This window comes from Rhopilema esculentum, chromosome 14 (assembly GCF_057945365.1).
Source record: "Rhopilema esculentum isolate cy_ngs chromosome 14, ASM5794536v1, whole genome shotgun sequence".
Classification (NCBI taxonomy): domain Eukaryota; kingdom Metazoa; phylum Cnidaria; class Scyphozoa; order Rhizostomeae; family Rhizostomatidae; genus Rhopilema; species Rhopilema esculentum.
In genome coordinates this window covers 8,029,679-8,049,168 of record NC_142828.1, presented here as the reverse complement: position 1 = coordinate 8,049,168, position 19,490 = coordinate 8,029,679, and the positions used below count along the sequence as shown (strand labels likewise).

At 35.0% G+C, this 19,490-nt stretch overlaps 3 protein-coding genes across 3 annotated transcripts; 1 reads left to right on the top strand and 2 right to left on the bottom strand.

The window, feature by feature from the left end:
* Positions 1 to 638: 638 nt before the first annotated feature.
* On the bottom strand, positions 639 to 13,686 carry LOC135695806 (condensin complex subunit 2). The gene is made up of 20 exons (XM_065214985.2): positions 13,535 to 13,686; positions 11,861 to 12,131; positions 11,471 to 11,543; positions 11,248 to 11,343; positions 10,805 to 10,919; positions 10,108 to 10,160; positions 9,790 to 9,867; positions 9,149 to 9,338; positions 8,656 to 8,744; positions 8,026 to 8,092; positions 7,619 to 7,686; positions 6,601 to 6,674; positions 5,695 to 5,956; positions 4,825 to 4,947; positions 4,302 to 4,332; positions 4,036 to 4,106; positions 3,038 to 3,202; positions 2,686 to 2,796; positions 1,966 to 2,142; positions 639 to 1,280 (listed from the first exon to the last, which is right to left on the bottom strand). The coding sequence occupies exons 2-20, from the start codon at positions 12,097 to 12,099 to the stop codon at positions 1,200 to 1,202; spliced, it is 2,163 nt and encodes a 720-aa protein (XP_065071057.2). The 5' UTR covers positions 12,100 to 12,131; positions 13,535 to 13,686; the 3' UTR covers positions 639 to 1,199.
* Positions 13,687 to 14,844: 1,158 nt separating this feature from the next.
* Positions 14,845 to 18,304, top strand: LOC148958560 (uncharacterized). Its single transcript, XM_089112365.1, has 7 exons — positions 14,845 to 15,085; positions 15,330 to 16,066; positions 16,300 to 16,486; positions 16,798 to 17,037; positions 17,295 to 17,466; positions 17,612 to 17,760; positions 18,012 to 18,304. Exons 1-7 carry the CDS (start codon positions 14,845 to 14,847, stop codon positions 18,302 to 18,304), a joined length of 2,019 nt encoding a protein of 672 aa, XP_088968491.1.
* Positions 18,305 to 18,802: 498 nt separating this feature from the next.
* On the bottom strand, positions 18,803 to 19,389 carry LOC148958559 (uncharacterized). The gene is made up of 2 exons (XM_089112477.1): positions 19,199 to 19,389; positions 18,803 to 19,025 (listed from the first exon to the last, which is right to left on the bottom strand). The coding sequence occupies exons 1-2, from the start codon at positions 19,387 to 19,389 to the stop codon at positions 18,803 to 18,805; spliced, it is 414 nt and encodes a 137-aa protein (XP_088968603.1).
* Positions 19,390 to 19,490: the final 101 nt, after the last annotated feature.

The window sequence follows — 19,490 nt, the reverse complement described above, 5'->3', positions numbered from 1 at the left end:
GTTTCGCCAGAAATGATTTTTGCGATAAAATCCCTTACAAGTTTTCAAATTTAATTTCTCCATAAATCTAAAATATAAGCACAAACAATATGAAAAACTGTATTTGGCCTAAAATTATTGCGATAAAACCAAATCTGAGCTTAAAAATATCGTATATAATTAAGCCGTAAGTTGAAATGGTGTACATTTGTTTGACTCGTTTGGCCATGAAACATTGTCCAACAATGTGGGTAAAATACTGTGGGTGATTTTTACGAATACAATATATCGTCTGTCTGTCGAGAATAATTTTCAGGTGCCAATAGTCAGTCTGTGATTTTCTATACAAAGAAATAAACAATTTCGCAACTATCCATTGAATGGTTTTCCCAGATACACACGCAAAAGCCTGGCCCAGCAAAAGCTTTCTTAGAGCCAAAAAGAGCCAACAGCAGTTGACAATATGGACCTGCACTGTTATCCTCATCATTGGGTGCATTGGTAGAAGCTGAACTATCACGCTGAAGACCCAGAAAACGAAACATGTCAAAATTTCATTTGAACCTTGTTATTTGCCCTTTAGCCCCTTTTTTCGGAGGGCTTTTGTTGCACAGTATAACTGAGGAACCTAGTTTCGTTTCCCTCGAAGTCAGTAGGAGAGAAAAAGGACAGCGAGAAAATCTCAATGAATTATATTAAGAAGATCAGATAAAAAACTACAGTCAACATCGTTAGTAATTAGTTGCTTATGCTGTTTAGTAGAAGGCTTTAAAAGTGCAATTATCAACAAATCAGTGGCGTAACGCAATTTAGGGCACTTACGGTCGATATTAAGGGGCCCTAATCAAAACGGGCCCTCAGCAACTTTCAAAGCTCTTTAACTGACGCTTGTAGCTCAGGTCCCACCTAGTGAACGAGAAAGTCATCATTTTTGCGCCTTGCTACTTTGTTTAATATGATATACACCATTAGATAGGACCTATTGCAGCCCGTAGATACAGTACAGGCCCTGTTCTAGCTTTACTTCTAAGGGCCCCAAAGGCCTCCGTTACGCCACTGCAACAAATACAGTATAAATCATGTGTACCATTCTGTACACAAAGAAATGCATCTCAATAGCTCGCGCATCAAGACCTGCAAAGAGACGATACTACAAATTAAGGTTAAATAATTCTGTAACAACTTTACTGCCGACAGAGCAAACAAGCAAGCAGTGTCTATTATGTGTGGGCTTCAGTTCTAGGGCCTTCAATTCCGATCTTGAAATCTTCCATAGTGTCTGAGCTGAAAAGCTCCAATCCCTGTAAAAGGAAATGAAATGGAAATGTAATGAAAAAAAGGAAACCTAAAAGGAAATGGCAATGTAAAAACGTGAAAATGTAAAAGGTAATGAAAGGCACAATTAATGGAGAAATCAAAAATTAAATTGAACAATCTGGATGAAATAAACGTAACTCCCTTCCCCAGTATATACAGAAACAAGTAAGAGACAATTTCTGGCTGTGGAGACTTCTTGTTTTTATTCATTTTATAACAATGGGTGTCATTATAGCATTATAGCTTTCAATCAAGGAAGCTCCTCTAAACATCCTTCTAATGGAGGGCACTTTACAAAATCTATTAGTTCAATTCATCTTAATTCTGTCCACATATGTTAATGAAAGGACAGGGCATTTATCATAAAAAACGATCGTGGGTTCTACTGAGTGGATTTGAAAAACTGCGTTTCATGGCAAAACTGTGCCCTAGCGTGCAACACTTAGTAAGCAATACAATTAATTTTGTCTTTTTGCAATGTCTATCAACGTATAAAGAAAAACAAAAACAATACCCCAAGCAATCTTGCCTAGCTCTTGCTAGATTTCTTTACAAACCCTTTCTATAAAGTGAAGTTCGTTTTGCTAGAGCAAATCTACGTTTAAAACTGTTTGGTATAAACTGGAAGCTTTACTGGATGAATCCTTTTCGTAGAAGTTTTATACTTACCTTTTCGTTGGCTAAATATAGCAAGCAGACAAATGCAATCGGAACACTCAGATTCTTCGACGCATTCTGAGATAATTTTTCTGGTAACACTGAGTAAACTTCTTTGAAGCTTTTTAATTCTTGCTTTTCGGGTGTATCTGGTTTCGATTTTCGAGGAGATTTGTCAACAACATTTTCCTAAAATCAACAAAAAGAACATTTAATAATCTATAGATCGTTAGACTAAAAGAAGAATGAACTCAATTGGTATTAATCGCTAAAGTGTTTCCTATAAACTTAAAACTAGTAGTAAGATAATATAAGGAAAAATAAAATACACATTCATGAAAAAGATCAAGGTTTTGCATGCTCGTTTTGAGAATGGTCTCATTTTGCAGGCTCAAACTGATCATTTTGTATAATCATGGCAATAGTTACTTTAAAACTAAAAAAATAAACAAAATTTGGTACATCGCCTAGTTTAAACAATATTTTTTACCAAAGGCATAAATATCAATACTAATAATTGATATTTATACCATCAGGATTAATAATTATCAACATTTGTATCTCAGGTAAGTTCAAATGAGTACAAACGGAATAAAAACGGCCAGGCACAGTAAAATTTTTTCTCAAAACATCTAGGAACATACAAGTATCTTGAATGATAAAATGATAAAATATAAATACCATACATAATTCCTAAAATGATTCATAAAATGACATATTTAGCAACATCACCTTGTCAGTTTCACCTTCAGTGAAGTCGAGCGTCTCCCAAATCGATCTTTTCAGTTTTTTTATGTCTATTCTTTTCGCCGTTTTCGCATATGCTATGTTAATTTTCTCAACCTGCAAGTAAGGAATTCACATTGGTTGGAGATCGGAAAATAATGATCAGCGGATGATTGAGTGATTAGCCCACATGATTGTTCTTTTTATTAATCAAAAGACTGCTAATAATGATTTGATAAATTATGATTGCTAAACAGGTACTTTGATCTATAACTTTGATGCTTAGATTGCCAAATCACGAGTAATTCTAATGATATATCAAATTATATTGCAAACATAAGCAGTATATTATGATTACCTTGTTCGGCTGGCTGACCAGGTTATCTCCGCCAAAAAACGTTTGGTCTCCCACCGTATCGTCAAAACCACGATGGGTTGCATTTGCTATTGAATCTCCTGTGACCCCTGTATTGTTATTCATGACGTCATCGCTCGGGCCGTAATCGTCATCATCATCCTCATTCTAAGCATCGGAAGAGAAATAAAAAATCAGAACTTTTTGACCTAGTCCTGATCTTATGTCGCTTACTACAATAATGTTGTGGTTTTTCGTTCGTATGATCCGACAAACAGAACAAGATACAATAACGCAAGAATTAGAAGGAATCCTAAATTTCTACATTTTTCAAGCTTGTAAATTAGCGAAGTTACCACGCAATATACACTTTTCCTAACCTGACAGGTGAATGTTTAATTCTAACTACAATAATAACAGTACTGTGAATTTCTTTAAATTTCCTAGTATTCATATTTAGCATCCTACTGGAGTTTGGAAGGTTTACTAAAAGACGCACAAACGCATTTATAGTTTATCCTAGATTTCTATCGTACTCAAGTCAGAAGGAAGAAGAAATGACACAGTAGAAAGCAAGCTGGAAACAAGCAAGTAGAGAAGCACGCAAGCGAGCAAGCCATGCAAACATGCGTAGCAGTTAGCAACGTAGCAAGCACAGCAAGCACAACAAGCATAGCAAACACAGCAAGCAAGCACAGCAAGCATAGCAAACACATCAAGCGAGCACAGCAAGCAAGCACAGCAAGCAAGCAAGTTATTCAAGCAAGCAAGCGAGCAAGCAAGCGCAGCAAACAAGCAAGCGAGAAGGAAGTCATTCAAGCAAGCAAGCGAGCAAGCAAGTCATCCAAGCAAGGAAGCGAGCAAGCAAGTACGAATGCAGACATACATATTTAGTCAGAGTTTCTTTAACATATCTACGAAAATACCTTCAAAGATTTTTCATAGCCAGATGAAAATACTTATTTGTGCTAAATTTCATACAATCAAACATTGAGCCTGACCTGAAATGCTGGACAGAAATTGTCTTGATCAAATCTGTTCTCATAATTGTATACGTAGACATCATTTTCACCTATAAATAACAAAGTATAAGTAAGTTAAATTTTTACACATACACCAAAAAAGGCTAATTATTATTTTGAATTTTCAAAACTTCTAGAAACGTAGTCTTCAGCTTTGATTTGCCTACTTTTTATCAAATAGAACGTTATAGAGAAACTACTGAATTCAACTTGATATTAGGGAACAGTTCTCGATGCCTACTAACCGTCGACAGTTGACTTGAACTTTCTCCTTATCTGAAACGCAAACCAAAGAAAAAGTAAATAATATAAATTAAATGCATATTGGTGATGTTCACAAATAACCAAAAAACCATTTACTCTTTTGAAAATCAAGTTAAAAAAGACAAATGAGCCTGATTAGGGTTTTTTTTGTTCTGCTTTCAGAAATCCCCACCCTATTAAACTACTAGACTACCATTATATTTAAATTCCCTTCCGTCTTTCCCCTCCCCCCTCCCCCCCTCAACATGTACAAAACAGGAATCGAAAATGGCTTTAATAAATGGGCAGGATATTAATACCAGAATAGGAAAGTTTTGTTAACAAAATAATTAACTAACTTTTTACTATTTCGAAACAAAATCATATTGCTCTTTTGAAATTATTTTGAGAAGGGCTGCTGTATCATTCTGCCCCACTAGCCGCAGGTTGACAATACTTTCATCCGGTTAATCTGTGCAACACCTTAGAAAAAATGTAAAATAGTTATGATGTTTCAAAACCTACCTTAACTGCAGGCTTAATGAAGAGTTTTAAAAAGTTTTCCGCCTCGTAGTGGATGTCATCGGGCAGGGTTGTGTTGGTTATAGACATCTTCTTCAGGGTGATTTTCGCAAGTGTTTTTGACGCCTTTAGAATAAAATATATTGGGAAAATGGAAATAAAAAGGTTTTAAGGCCTTTGGTAAACAGAGCTTGAAAAATGACAATATTATACGTGAAATTTGGAGTTGCAATTTTTAACCTTCCTGTTCTTTACAGGAAAATGTGAGCTTGAAACTCGGAGTATTAATGACCCATTTTCAATTGAGATTTCTAATATATTTAATTGTTAGATTGATTGTGTAAAACATTTATTGTACATTTAGGCTTTTTATAAATAATTACTTTTCATATTCATTGTATATAATCGGCATAACATCAGCTTAATGCTAGATCTCGTTGCCAACTGTAAATAAATTATTTGTGTATATCATATTCATATTATAGTTACATGTTCTGTACCCCTGTGTGGATCAAACACTGTTATGTCAGAATGTACAAAGCACGCCTAGGTAACCGTTCAGTCATTTACAATATCTGTTACCATACTATTTACCATTAGCAGAGAACAAGCCTCATGGAAATTTGTTTCTTCACCTGGCCTCATCCACCATGAAAATGTTGAACGTGCAATGAATGGACACAACAGAAACCAATCCAGAATACCATTTTCGCAACTAACTCGTTTCAATTAATGGGTAAACAGATGGATTATTATCCAGATTTGTAAACTGTCTTCGTAAAAGGTTAAAACAATCTTTTAGACGGGCTTTGAATTGTTTCGTATACTGATTTCAATTAATTTTCGTAAAACATAAACAAAGCAAACACTAACCTTGCCTAATTTTTCGATACCACTTATCAAGGAGTCGTCATCATAATTGAAAGTAAAGACTTTTTTCTGTCGCTTTTTCTTCGATGTTTCCCCATCTGCTAAGCCTGCTTTCGTTGGTTTCCCGCGTACTTTCCAATGATGGGGACCTGCCCAGGTATCAAGAATATCTTGACGAAAATAAGAGTATTCGCTTGGTTGAAGAGAAAACTCCAGTCCTAATTGGCCAGTTCCAGCGAAAGGACCTTCAGATAAACCATCGGGCCTGTTGGTGTATACTCACTGGTTAATGATATGAAACAAAATATAATAAAAGAATCGGAAGAAAGCCAAAGTAGAAGGTCATAAACACACCTGTCAGCTAGGTATTGGGCAACATGATGTCACACTAAACGAACTATGTCTTCATACCAGCTACGTATGGGGCAACATATAGGTTGAAAGACAATAAAGACTCGTGCGACTGCCTCAGAGACCTTTATTTGCTCAGCCGATTAATTGAGTCCCTTGTAAAAAACAACATACCATTTTCTATTCTTATAATCGTTTGTAAACATCGTTTGCAAACATCGAATTAAAATATATTTAAACACAATCTTCAACGGTTTTTACTAATAAATCGAATTGAATTTATAAATCTAGAAAAGTTACTTCTTCAAATAAAATCGCTCTTTTACTGTAAACTATCGTCCATCACACCAGCCTGTGATAGCGAAGTGCCAATAATGATCGCTTAGGATATCTAAAGACTAATATCCAATAACACTAATAACTTGCTGGACGAATATCCATGGCATATTAGATAGAGGCACATACAAATAAAAAAACATTCCGGAATATGATCACTAAGTAAAAGCTCGAAAAGCAAATTCATTCTAGAGTAGAAAACAATAAAAAAAGGTGAACTACTTGTTGTTTCCTGAAATGATATCTGTAATTGCACCTTGGTCAGCACAACTGCCATTAGACATTTCGTCGTCATCCTTAGTTCAAAAGGAAAGAAACGAATTGAAGTTTACATGGTGAAAAACTAACAGGGAAAAAACATGCATTTCAATAAAGATTCTATTGGAAAATTTTCTCAGAAACAATACAATTATTATTGTCGTCAATTTTCAAAATTAAAACAGTGAAATTCAAACAAGCTTTAACAAAAAATTTGGTAACGAGACAACACTTAAAAATTAAATAAAAATAACATGATTAAAAATAACAGTATTTGAAATGAGTTTTTTTATAAAAGAATCATCAAATCATTTGATAAAATAGCATAAAAAACAATTGGCACATTAGAGCATGGCTTAGTGGTTAGGATAGTAGACTGCAGATCAAAGGGTCTGGGGTTCGTGCCCCTGACGTGACCAAACTTTCACTGAGGGTAAGTGATCAGCTCGTTATTATTTTAGGCGTAAAAATCATGAGGTGTGGTCACATCGTGAGGGAAGGCCAGAACACTGTTCGATAAACACAACTTTTTAGTGTCCTAAAAACTACCTTTGAAAGCTAGGAAGAAGCAGATACAATAGAGTATGTTTGAAGAAGGGCGGGATAAAGGAAAATTTAAACAGTGCTGTATATTAGAATAAATGTGTACAAATGTATTGGGATTTCTGCAGAATCTAGGAAAAGTGGCGATCCCTTGGCTGACAACCATGAAGATGACAGGCCTTTGTTTTGTTGATATTTTAGGGAGGTTTTGTAAGTTAGGGCCCACTAGCTAGAGAAAGGATGGAAAGTTTTCTTCACTCTGGCTTGCAGTGCAATCTTATATGAAAAACTGATAGTTTGGGATGCAATGCAGTATTTATATAGGAAGCAGGTGATTTGTTTTCCAAGCCAATGTGATCAAAATAAGGAAAGACCAGCAAAGGATTAAAATGGATAGAAAAAAACACCGAAGTTGTAGTAATGTTCAAACAGCACATACGGCTCCTCCGCTGTAACCACCATCAGAAGCATAATCGATGCCTGGGTCTTCAGCATCAGGCTCCAAAACTGAAAAGATATAGAAAATAAAACTGAACCTCTAAATACTTTTTTAACCAAAACATTCAATTTTTTGCATTCACTTATCTATATTCATGGAAATATCTAAGTAAGCAAAAAAATTTACCAACACTGATCAAAAATAAGGAATATTAGACACATGAGGTCTTGCTGCACCATTTCGGTGACACTAGGTAGAAGTATTGCTAACAATTCTAAGTAAAAGCACAGGACTTGGTCATAACAATAGGTGCCTCTGGTGCCATGGGAGCCTCACCCATTGTCTAAGTATCGTATCTGTCACTATTCGAATAAGAAAGGTTCGTATAGATATTAGAGATTTCTTACTTGAGGCGTCTTGATCGAAGCGATGGTTGTCGTTTGATGTCTTGTCATTGTGCTCAGGAATAAGACTCTAAAAAAGAGAAGACCCATAACCAGGAAAAGTAAAAAAAAAGACCAGCTTAACATGCGATCAACACACATTTACAAACAACGCCGAAACATGGATTACTAGCAGCAGTAGCGTGTAGGACTTCATATTTATTTTGCTTTCTCTAAAAAAGACATAAGTCAATCGTTTAAATGAGAAGATGCCAAACAGGCTGATTTGTTAAGATGTCTTATGAAACAGATAGCCAGTTGACGTCACCTAATGTAAGTCGTTGTGAAAGCGGAGAGCTTCACTCAATACATTCAGTTAACAAACAGACCAACTCTTTTCTCAAGTCATTCTATATGAACTTACAAATTATCTAAAATGAAATTGCAGATAGGGTGATGTACAATTTTATTTTTTATTTTCAAATTCTACATGAAACATTTACTTAATTCATTTTCAACTACTCAAGATAGTTCGGGAAAATGGGTCAGTTATTGCATCTACCTTTCCCTTTGGATATAATGAATACAATATATTTTTAACTTCAGATGGATAACTAAAGCTGTCACAAAGAAGAAATATATATGCAGAAGTACCTGTGAATCTCTGTCCCATTCGGTAAATACGAAATCTCGAAACTGCGGGCATATCTCAATGTTGTTTTCAAATAATCTTGAAGTAATATCTGCAAATCGGAATGGAAACAATACAGGGTGCTCATCGCTTGTAGATCAGTGGAGAGTAAAATTTAGAAATAAATATTTCGTTATGAAGATACTAAGTAATTGATCGAAGAAACAACATTTTGGTTTTGCTGTTTCATTATCAAGGAATAGAGTTGAACATGTGAAAATGACTAGCGTAGCAAAGAAAATTTCATATCCCTTGCTTTACATAGAGCAAAAGACACCTAATTAAGACATGAAATTATTAAAGCATAGTCAACGCGGCTGTTTCTAATTACTTTATCTTCAGAGCGCGGTATCAAAGTTTTAGGCCACACAAATCAGTTTTGTTGGGAACAACAGCGAGAAGGGAAAGCCTTGCCTTTGTTACTATGTTCTATAAGTAAAGAGATGCATAAATTACCTTTAAAGGGAGCTAGGTTAACTGGGCTGCATTTGGTGCTTTTTGCAGGCTCTTCAGTCATTGTCACTTTGGTTTGAGAATCAAGAGCAAGTTCATATGATTCGTCTATGACAAGAAGATTATTGATTAACAGTCCACTGGTGCCTCCTTCATCAAATGTTGCTGATGTTTTGTGGAAGAACGGATCAACCTAAGAACAGAAAACGCGAAAGAAAACAAGATAACATCAAGTTATTAAGAGTTTAGAGCAATGACAAGCAGTTTTTGTATTACTTTGAAGGCAACACAAAGTCAGTAGGCTTTTCTGATGATGACTAAGTATGCCTAGAAATTGAGAACACCTATCAGGCGGTGTGAACTATTTATTTCAACTTTAACAAATTAACAATTATTTTCTACCTGTTTACTTTTTTAACCTATAACAATATTTTTGAATCATTTCCTTCATAGAAATTTATGGTTTTTTCATAATTATCAATGCTGGTTTAACTTATAAAAAAAAGGTTTTGTGACAATTTAAAACTAGCTTTATAACAGATATAATACAATTGCCTTTGCGAATACAACAAATAGCGAAAATGTACTTATGAAACAATTCATTCTGTATTGTTTAATTATTTATGTTTTTTTCAAATCATTACCTCAAATGTCAAATCAAAACTTTCGCAGTTTAATGACTTCAAGTTTTTCTCAATTGTCTTCCCAGGACCACGTGTAGTCTAGAAGAGGCAAAAGACTGATATAATTGTAAAATTCTATCATATAAGGCTCTCATATAATTGTAAAATTGATAAAAAAACTGCCCTGTTTTATACACCAAAAGGTCTAATTGTTATTTCAAATGAATAAAACTCCATACAAAAAAAGCTTTATATACTCACAGTCCCATTAAAGGACGAAATCTCAAAGAGCCCTACATTTACATTTCAAGACCATAGAGATCACAAGATAATAAGCACCTTTTTCTTCTTCTCCGGCTTTTCTGGCCCATCAGTTTGTTGCTCATTTTCATCTAAAAATTGAGATACATCCAATCTTACTTCCACTATAAATGAGATGATTACTAACCATTTTCAACAGTTTTCACCATATTTAAAAAAATTTTAGAAATGGAAAAAGAAATTCTTGAAGTTAACAGAACATTCTAGAATAACTCTTTGCACAGTTTAATGTTTGGACCACAGCATAAGTCAAAATTACATCCTTCTTTACTTACACAGTAAAAACCATAATATAACAAGGTACTGTTGGGGGGTTGGAGCAGTTTGAAATGCTCTTTTTGCCCATATTAATTAGCACCTTGTTCAAGCTAATCTTAAAAGCAGATTCTTCTTGATCAAATGATGAAGATTAATTTCGATTTCTGTGTTAATCAATAAAAACTAACATCAAGTAAATCAGAAAACAATGATTTGAGATATAAAATGAAAAAGTATTAGACGACTTTAAAAAGCAACTAGAAAGTACCAATTGAAAAGCACAGATTGTGTAAACATTTAAACCTTAAATTATTTAAAGATACTCAATTCCTTGAAGAAAAATCTACCTAGGCTTAACTGGAGAAAGCAGAATCCTGAAAAGTGTTTTCTACCATAAAATTTTGTTGTAGGAATGAAACAGTTCAGAAAGGACAGGGTAACATTAAATATACAAAACCTTCTTCGACAGTTGCCCTTCCTAAGCTTCCCAGCATCTTATATGCATCAGCATGTACTGAATCAACTCTTCCAGCATAAATCTTCACACCAGCATCTAAGGTGCAACTTGCACTCTAAAAAAGAAAAACATGGCATTTAAAGAAGCTTCTTCTGCTTGGAACAACAAGTAAATAAAATAACAGCAGGCCCTTTGTCATTGAGGTTAAGTCACCCAGAGCTACTGCTGGGCCAAAAAGTTTAAAGGCAATGAGCAGTAGCTTTGCTTTTGGCAGTGCATGGAGCTAGCAGAAAAAAATTAAGGCCATTGAAAAAATATAAACAGATGTCTTTACAATTATTAGGTGTTTGCTTTGCTAAGGAATGTTGGAAAAAAGTATTTTCATTGGAACATGACTTTCGGTATTGTTCATGATATTTTGAAAAAGTTTATTACCAATATACCTGAAAATTAGTTGTGTCATCCTTCTGTGACTGAGTCACCAAGACTTTCATGTAGTCTATCAGATGCAGGGCAAAAGCATTTTTGGCATTAATTTTCTGCAATAAAAAAAGAAAAATTCTTCAACTGCATAAATTAGATGGGATAAAAACATATTCTATTATCAATTTGATGTGAGAAACAGCCTTCAATAAAACAGTTGGAAAAAAAGCTCAGTTGACTTACATTTTCAGATGACAGCTTTATACAGTTGGCATTGTGTTCTCTTAACTGTGCATAGGTCATACCAGCATGAGCTCTGAAGCAGATTGATAAACGATTTAAAAAACTGTTGCAGATGGAAAAATTGCAACATGTTAGAGAAATACATTATATATATACATTTTGAAGTTAAGCTTCATTTAGATAAAAGCTTCTTTGGTTTTTCAGTAATTTACTTTATCAAATGATTTTAAATTGTCATGAATAGGAATCATCAGTAGGTGTTTGAATATCAGTATTGATCTTGCCAGGATAAAAATAAATTGCAAGAAAAATTTTTGATTTAGTTTTTAGGATTTTACCTTGATAAGAACTAAAATTCTTAAATTGAAGACATTACAATAAATACATTACCTGCTTGCATCTCCATCAGTAGCAGAAGCAGTCCTTGACTTCGGGGTTGTATGTCCAGCAACTGGGCTTAAAAGATTATTTGACAACAACAATGATCGCTTTCGTTGTCTTCTCTCTTCCTCATCATTATTAGCTTCTAGGCAAGCGATGTTGTCAGTGGGTGTCTGCATTGTCATGGCAAGGCCACGCCTTCTCCTGGCAGACATTGGGGAAGCGCTGGCTGGTGTTTGGACAACCATTTTTGCAGCTTATCAGTACCTTATGCTCTAACCTGTAATGAAATTGAAACATTTTGTTAAGTTCAGCTAATGAGCAAGGAGGTAGATTTTGCGGTAGCAGCAAAACTATAGAAAATGACCAGTTTTGTCAAGATCTTATGTAAGCTTTTGGCAGTTATGAGTCATTATATCTTGCCTAGCTTACTCTGTCCTTGAGAATCGATATCATTGTCATTAAATATCATTGTGATATCACAAAATGCCAAAGTTCCTTTACAATTGTTTTTTCTGTCAATTTTCTATTTTTAAATGCTATCTTTCAAGAAAACTCACTGCCAACTGCCAGGGTCAAACGTTTTTGAAAGGACTTGTCTCTACAAAAAGCTCCTTCCCAATCTGGCATGTCATGGACAATTGCAACATTAAAAGGGAAATCAACTACAGAGGAGCAAACTTTTCAGAGCAAGCACCAAACTGCAAAAGAAAAAACCATGCCAAGAGCTTTATTTGTACATCTTAGCATCAATACTGTTTATGGTTTACAAAAAAAATGAGAAGAGGGGATGGCTGAATTTTTTTTCTCAGATTTCTCAGAATTGATCTCAGATTTAAAATTGTAATGTTTAACTTAGAATATAAAAAATTCTTGTTGTTGGGAGAACAGTTAGATATTTTTAAGATTTGACTAGAATCTGCTGATGAAGGAAAAATTTTTCGCTGCATGCAATTCTGGTGGAATGTAGAGGAAAAGTTCAATTGTGAATAAAGGCATGATTTGCAGTCTGACAACACCATGGAGTTTTCAACACAGACTAATTTCAACACAGATTCCGATTCTATGATGTGTTTAAGGCAAATACGAAGAAAAAAATTGACAACGCTAACTTAAATCCAGCAATAAATATATTCTTTTAAATCTGTGCATCTTTTAAATCAAATCTGTTGGAGTTTGCTACCAGCTTCTGCCTATGCAAGGGAAGGCTGTACGTAGGTAAACATTATATGGTAAGTATTATAATGGTAAACATTACATTAATATGGTAAGTTGTTTGGAATAATTAAATCAAAACTGCAATGCACATAACATCGGCCATTTTAACCAAAGTAGACCCTTAACTGATTATGTGCTGGTGCATATAACAGATTATGTGCTGATGAAAAAATACGAGCTAGAGTCTGTGCAGAACAATTTATCTTCATTGTGTTTGTTCGATTCTTGAAAGTTTTGTGCTTAAGAATTTCAGGATTCTTTAGATCATTAGACGACAAAAAAAGACTGTAGTCAAAAAGTTAGCTGAAGGGTATGGAAAATATGGAATCGAAAACGATATGAAAATAATTACGGACCCTCACTTAGGCCCGTTTTTTCTGGGGGGAAAATGCACATTATATGGCCTTCAAAATGAGGCAATGATGATATCAAAAAGTAAAGAAGAAAAATTAATATCGCAAATACCTTATTTAGATTCTTTAATTGACAAGAATGCCAATGACAAATTAAAATATCTTTCTCATCTTCCAAACATATTTTGGCGCCAATTAAGAAACGAAGATATACTTTTCCGGAGTGTGCACCTCCGCAGCGACACATCAATCGTTCATTAAAGGAGAATGGCGGAATATTTTTGTTTTTTTACAGGTAGTGGTACTTGTCGTGCTTAACACGATCGTGATGTTATTTTTGGTATTTCTATGATATTTTTCGAGTAATTGAGCTTATTGTTCAAATTTCCTCTGCGGGACAATTATCGTTTTCCGTCGTTTCCGAGAATCCATCTGGCCATTGTGACGTCATATGTGATCACTGGTTTTCATGCACGCAATGTCGGCCTATATAATCCGCGTAAATTGCGAGTAGGAATCAGTTGCAAATTTCAGAAAAATGGTACACTGCAATGCGTATAACTGTTTGGAGGACAGTAGGAAGAGGTCGGACAAGGTAAATGCCTCTTCTTGTACCCAACCAGAAAGAAGAATAACGTTTTTTAGTTTTCCGAAAGACCCGGTGTACCGTCGATTGTGGGTTCAAAATATGCGCTTGGAAAACTTTGTTGTTAAGGATCATTCAAGGCTTTGCGAGAAACATTTCAAGGATGACCAATTTGAGGTAAGCCGACATAGAGTCTCTTGGTTTGGCTGGTAAAAAACAAATCAAACTGAAAAAAGATGCTGTTCCAACGATATTTGATCGAGGGTCGCCGAAATCGACTGGTCAAGTCAAAGGAAAAAAAACATTCAAGAGAAAGAATATTGTCCTTCAGTCAAAGCTTCAATCTAAGTTTCTTTGCAATGTCAGTCCCAAGAAGCGTAGCCCAAAGAAAAGATACGGGGCCTATACAAAACGTCGGAGATTAGAGGTAAGTCAATTTTGTTTTATTAATTTTCATGGCTGTTGTAATGCTACGTATGGCCTGTACCATGCATGTGTAAAAAATTGCAAAAATAACAACAGAATGCTTCTTGCCAATCCATCATTAGTGTTTCATGAAAATTTGAGCTGTTGTTTAAATTTAGTTATTTCACCTGACGTTTCAGTGTCAAATGAAACGATACTCTTCCAGAGGCCTTGTGAGTTGCTGTGAGAAAATATCATTCAAATAATAAATAGGAGCAATCTGGTGCAAAGGGGTTTCTTTTTAAGCACGTTTTCAGTTTATAAAATCAGGTTTTACATGTTATTACATGTTTTACATTGTTTGTTTTTTCAAAATAATAATCTGCCTATTTTGAACAAGCAAGCTAATTTTTCGATAGTTGGTATCTGATATGTTACAAACAACCAGTCACTCGCTTGGCCAATCTCTTGGAACACAGTCAACTGCTGATACACAAGTTGGATCACAAATTTCTGAGAGTGAAATCGGTATTGACAGACAGATGTGTGATTCATCAACCCAACTTACAGTCATTTCAAACGAGCTCTACCCTGCATCTAATGCGAGCACACAGACCCCGGTTTATTGGCACTTTAAAGGAACCCAAACAAATACTAGATCATGGTCAAGAGGTAAAACATAAATTTGAAATTATCTGAAAAATCTTTTTTCTAATTGAAGGTTGTTTTTTAATACTTTTGGGGTCTTGGAAAGTATTGAAAATAGAATTTGATCTACAGGCTAAACGGAAAGCAGCAAAAATATCAAAAAATATCAAATGCTCTTAGTAAGTAGAACTGTATAAAGTGACCATTATTAGAAACTTCAGCTACAATCAAAATTCTCTAGATTTGATCCACTGTATTTCTATTCTAGGTACCCAGACAGAGTACAGGACAAGAGATGCATACATTCAGGTGAATGACAGCTTCCTGTCAGAGCAGCTACCAGTTTCTCGAGCTGTATCTGCTTTGAGTACCAATTTGAGTCAAGAAGCAAGCCCTGAGAGAATGTCATCTTCAGATAGCAATGAGTGGGTACCAAATGAATCTTCAGCATCAGAAGAGGAAGAATATGTTGATTCTATAAATACTACGCCAGTTGGATGGAATGAGCGAAAATTTCTAGTTTTTGAGTCATGCCTAATGCAGTTGTTTGCTATTTGTAGTTTGTGTCTTGCACCTGTTATTTCAATCAAAAAACGTTTATTTGGGTCCATGTTGCAAATTCATGCAGAGTGCCTAAATGGGCATGAAACAAAGTGGATGTCTCAACCGCTTCATAATCAGATGGCTCTTGGTAATTTGTTTATTGCTGCTTCATGTCTCTTTTCGGGATCCCAGTGTTCCAAGCTGCTCTGTTTTTTCCACCACCTAAACATGCCATCAATTGCAATCCGCACATACAGTGACATACAACGTGCCTACTTGATACCAACAGTAAATGCAGTATGGGCAAAGTGTCAACAGGAACTGTTTGTGGCTAGGAAAAACATGCAACTTGTACTCGGAGGGGATGCAAGGATGGACTCTCCAGGACACTCCGCAAAATATGGGTCCTATTCTCTAATGGACCTTGGCACCAACAAGGTCATTGATTTGCAATTAGTTCAGGTAACTATACCTGTTGATTATATGAATACTTACTGTTAATTATTTTCAAAATTATAGGAAGTGTCATGTTCAAAAGCAAGAGCAACATTCTTAATAAGCCTTGTTTCAAAGGCGTTATTATGTCATTATTATGCAATGTTCAATCTTACATCAAAATTTCAATATTGTTTTTCCATTTGCAATGGGCCAATACCAACGTGAGAAACTAAATGTAGAAAAATCTATCTTTTAAGAGTAATGAAGTTGGTGGTGCAAATCACATGGAACTTGAGGGTCTAAAACGATGTTTACAGCTGTTAGATATTGAGCATTTGTTGTACACTACTTTGGTCACAGATCGTCATGGACCAGTCAGAAAATTTATGCGAACAGAAAGAAAAGAAACAAAGCATCTCTTTGATGTGTTCCATGTTGCAAAATGTAAGTAAAAAACTATGACTTTAACTTGAAACTAGATGCACATGTTCCCATTTTGACTTTTCATTTAGCCCTTTTCTTTAGAAATTATTATTGATTTTCCTTTGATTTATAACGACTATAATTTTGATACCCTTTTTCTGCCTAGTTGTTGGTGTCAACATTTTTTGGTGTTTTAATTCAAAATAATATCATCTAGGGCATAACTATTGTTAAGTACACTTAATATACCACATGGAAGGATTCATGTTTTGTTTGCTACCTAAATGGCTATTGTAAGCAAGTTGTGAATGTTATCCTAAAATACTTTTTAGCAATTGGGAAAAAAGTTGAAGCGATAGGCAAGAAAAAAGGGAATCGTATGCTTCTTCAATGGGTCCAAAGTATAAAAAACCATGTCTACTGGTGTGCTGCTTCATCTTGTGGTAATGCAACCTTAATAAAGGAAAAGTGGCTTTCTCTTTTCAATCACGTTGTTGATATACACACCGGCCATGGCAATGAATATAAGGAATGCCCGCATGACAGCATTGAACGTGATTGGTTGAAAAAAGGTAGGAACAAAACCTCTGTTACAACATATAAAGTATGGGATTGAGAGGCAGAGACTGCAATAATTCCAGGCAAAAATTCATTTCAGAGAATTGCATTAGTTTATCCACAAAGTGTTGTAAACATCTCACATTCACCAAATGTAAAATGCACCTTTAGCCTTTTGTTTCCCAAACTGTCCTTTCTACTACACCTATATAGTTTCTCTGTAAAGGGGATAGCAGTATTTTTTAAAGTTAATTACTCTTAATCATTGCAGGATCAAAAGGATACAAAGAATTAGTTGCAACATTAAGTAAAACCAAACTGGTGAATGACATTACAAGGCTATCACCTTTAGAACAGACAAGTGCTTTGGAATCTTTCCACAATGTCATAATTCGATTTGCCCCCAAAAACACACATTTTTTCTACTTGGCCATGAAAGCACGGTAACCATATTCTATTTCTTTTTTCGAGTTTTACTTTGTTAATTTTGTCATACAAAGATGAGGGTTAAAACACATGTGTTATTTTTGAAAATGCCTTTTACATACTTGGTAGAAGTATTAACTAGTATGAATATTGTTTTTCCAGCTTGTTCCTTGCTGCTATGCATTTTAATGAAAACTCGCAACGAGCACAGCAAAGAAAGGAGACTGGGGAGAAAATGTGGAAGGTATCATACCCAAAGTATAGGAGTGGAGATGGTGTTGTTCAAGAGGTCAAAGAGAAATGTACATATGGTGAGAAATAGTTCAACAATTAAATTGATCTCCCCTTTGATTCAATTAAATTCATTTTTAAATTAATTTTAGCTTAATTTTAGATAAATTATTTTAGATTAATTTTAGGTTCATCAATTCTTACTATTCTTGGAGAAGTTATCTACTGTTTAGTTTAATTTTTTTTTATTTTTGCAGAGTAAATGAATGTTTATAGTTACTTTCCATTTTGCAATCATTTGAATATGAAATCCCCTTTGGGACTTTTTTAGAGTATGTCAACAAACTGATGGAAGAACTGGTCAAGCTTCGAAAACAAGCCCCAAGTATTTTAGTGGCAAAAGAGCAAGCTGCTGCTTTGCAGGAAATCCCTGACTTCCTGAGCTCGGTAGCAACCAAGAGAACAAAAGAAGAGGCTCTGGCTGCAAAGCGGGAAAGGTTTGCCAGATTAACTAGAGATGCAAATCACAAGACAGCAACAAGAAAGATTGCCAAAATACCTCCAAAGAAAACTTTGATCAAAAAAGGTGGCCTTGTCAATGTTAGAAAGTCCAAGGGCAAATAGTTTTATGCCATAAATAAATAATCTGAAACTGCTATTTCCCCTGAAATAAGAAAATAAATGCAAAAATACACATATTACTACTAGTTTGCAATTTTTAGGTATGATTAACAAAAAATCTTTGCAGTCTGGTATGATTATACCCCAAAAATTAACTATTTAATAGTCTAGTTTTGGATACTTGAACCCTGTGTATTTATCAGAGGGGAATTTGTTCCTTATTGATGATACAACACATGCTGGTAAAATCTCTCTCCTGTGCTTGCCAAGCTTGTGCCACACCCAGCAAACAAACTGTCTGTAGCTCACGTACCTGAAAAGCCTAATGAAAAAGACTTGGTGTTAATATCATGAAATAGAGCAAAGAAAGTTCCAAACAGCTTGGGTTTAGAAAAAGGTAGCAATTTTTTACAAGTAAGTCAGTAATTTTGTTTCTGAAGGGCCTACTAATTACCCATTTAACGGATTAATTGTTGCAGATTTTTCATGAAAATGTCAGACTTACTCAGAAGTAGAAGTATCATCCAGGAATTCCTCTTCCTCGATGAATTGGTAAATTGCTGTCTCAACCACAGCTGTATTTAGGCAAACTGTCTTAAAGTCATCATCATCTGCGATGCAAAAAACACCCTGACTGTCAGCTTTCGTCCTTACTTTAAAAACTTCTCGGCAGCACAAGCTCTCTCGACCTGTCGGCATTGGCGAACAATGATTACATTGGCACCTGTGACAAAATTAAAGTTCAATTTTAACTAGTTTATCTTGATTCGTCCTTCGCCTTAGCCATCGTAGGAACAAGGAAACTGTTTAATTGAGTAGGCCTTAATACATGTAATATTTTAATCTTTTTGCTAATTTAGTTAAGTGTTTAGTAAGCTCGTAAATATATTTACTCACCAAAATGTATTACCGATTCTCTCGGTGTTTGTATCCTCTGTCTCGCTTTCCTCTGAGGAAGACAACAATTCATTTGTCTCGTTGTAATCGTGTGATTCCGGCATTGGCTCGAACATGAACGGTTTAACATTTATATCCTGAATATATATTCCTAAATTTTCCATCGATTCATCTTCGTATGTTTCAGTCATCTCGACAATCAAAATGCAATGTACAAAACTTGTCCTCTCTACTGCATGCGTAGGCCTAAATTGCTAAAACCACTGATCACATTTGACGTCACAAGGGCTGC

Bases quoted from the DNA above. Each gene is read 5' to 3' on its own strand.
- LOC148958560 (XM_089112365.1), top strand. From the start codon at position 14,845: ATGTTACAAACAACCAGTCACTCGCTTGGCCAATCTCTTGGAACACAG. The intron at 15,086-15,329 runs GTAAAACATAAA...TTTCTATTCTAG, and splicing joins TACTAGATCATGGTCAAGAG to GTACCCAGACAGAGTACAGG. The intron at 16,487-16,797 runs GTAAGTAAAAAA...AATACTTTTTAG, and splicing joins TGTGTTCCATGTTGCAAAAT to CAATTGGGAAAAAAGTTGAA.
- LOC148958559 (XM_089112477.1), bottom strand. From the start codon at position 19,389: ATGACTGAAACATACGAAGATGAATCGATGGAAAATTTAGGAATATAT. The intron at 19,026-19,198 runs GTGAGTAAATAT...ATTTTGTCACAG, and splicing joins AGAATCGGTAATACATTTTG to GTGCCAATGTAATCATTGTT.
- LOC135695806 (XM_065214985.2), bottom strand. From the start codon at position 12,099: ATGGTTGTCCAAACACCAGCCAGCGCTTCCCCAATGTCTGCCAGGAGA. The intron at 7,687-8,025 runs GTAAGAAATCTC...ATATCTTTTCAG, and splicing joins CTTCGATCAAGACGCCTCAA to TTTTGGAGCCTGATGCTGAA. The intron at 5,957-6,600 runs GTAGTTCACCTT...ATACACCAACAG, and splicing joins ATCATTTCAGGAAACAACAA to GCCCGATGGTTTATCTGAAG.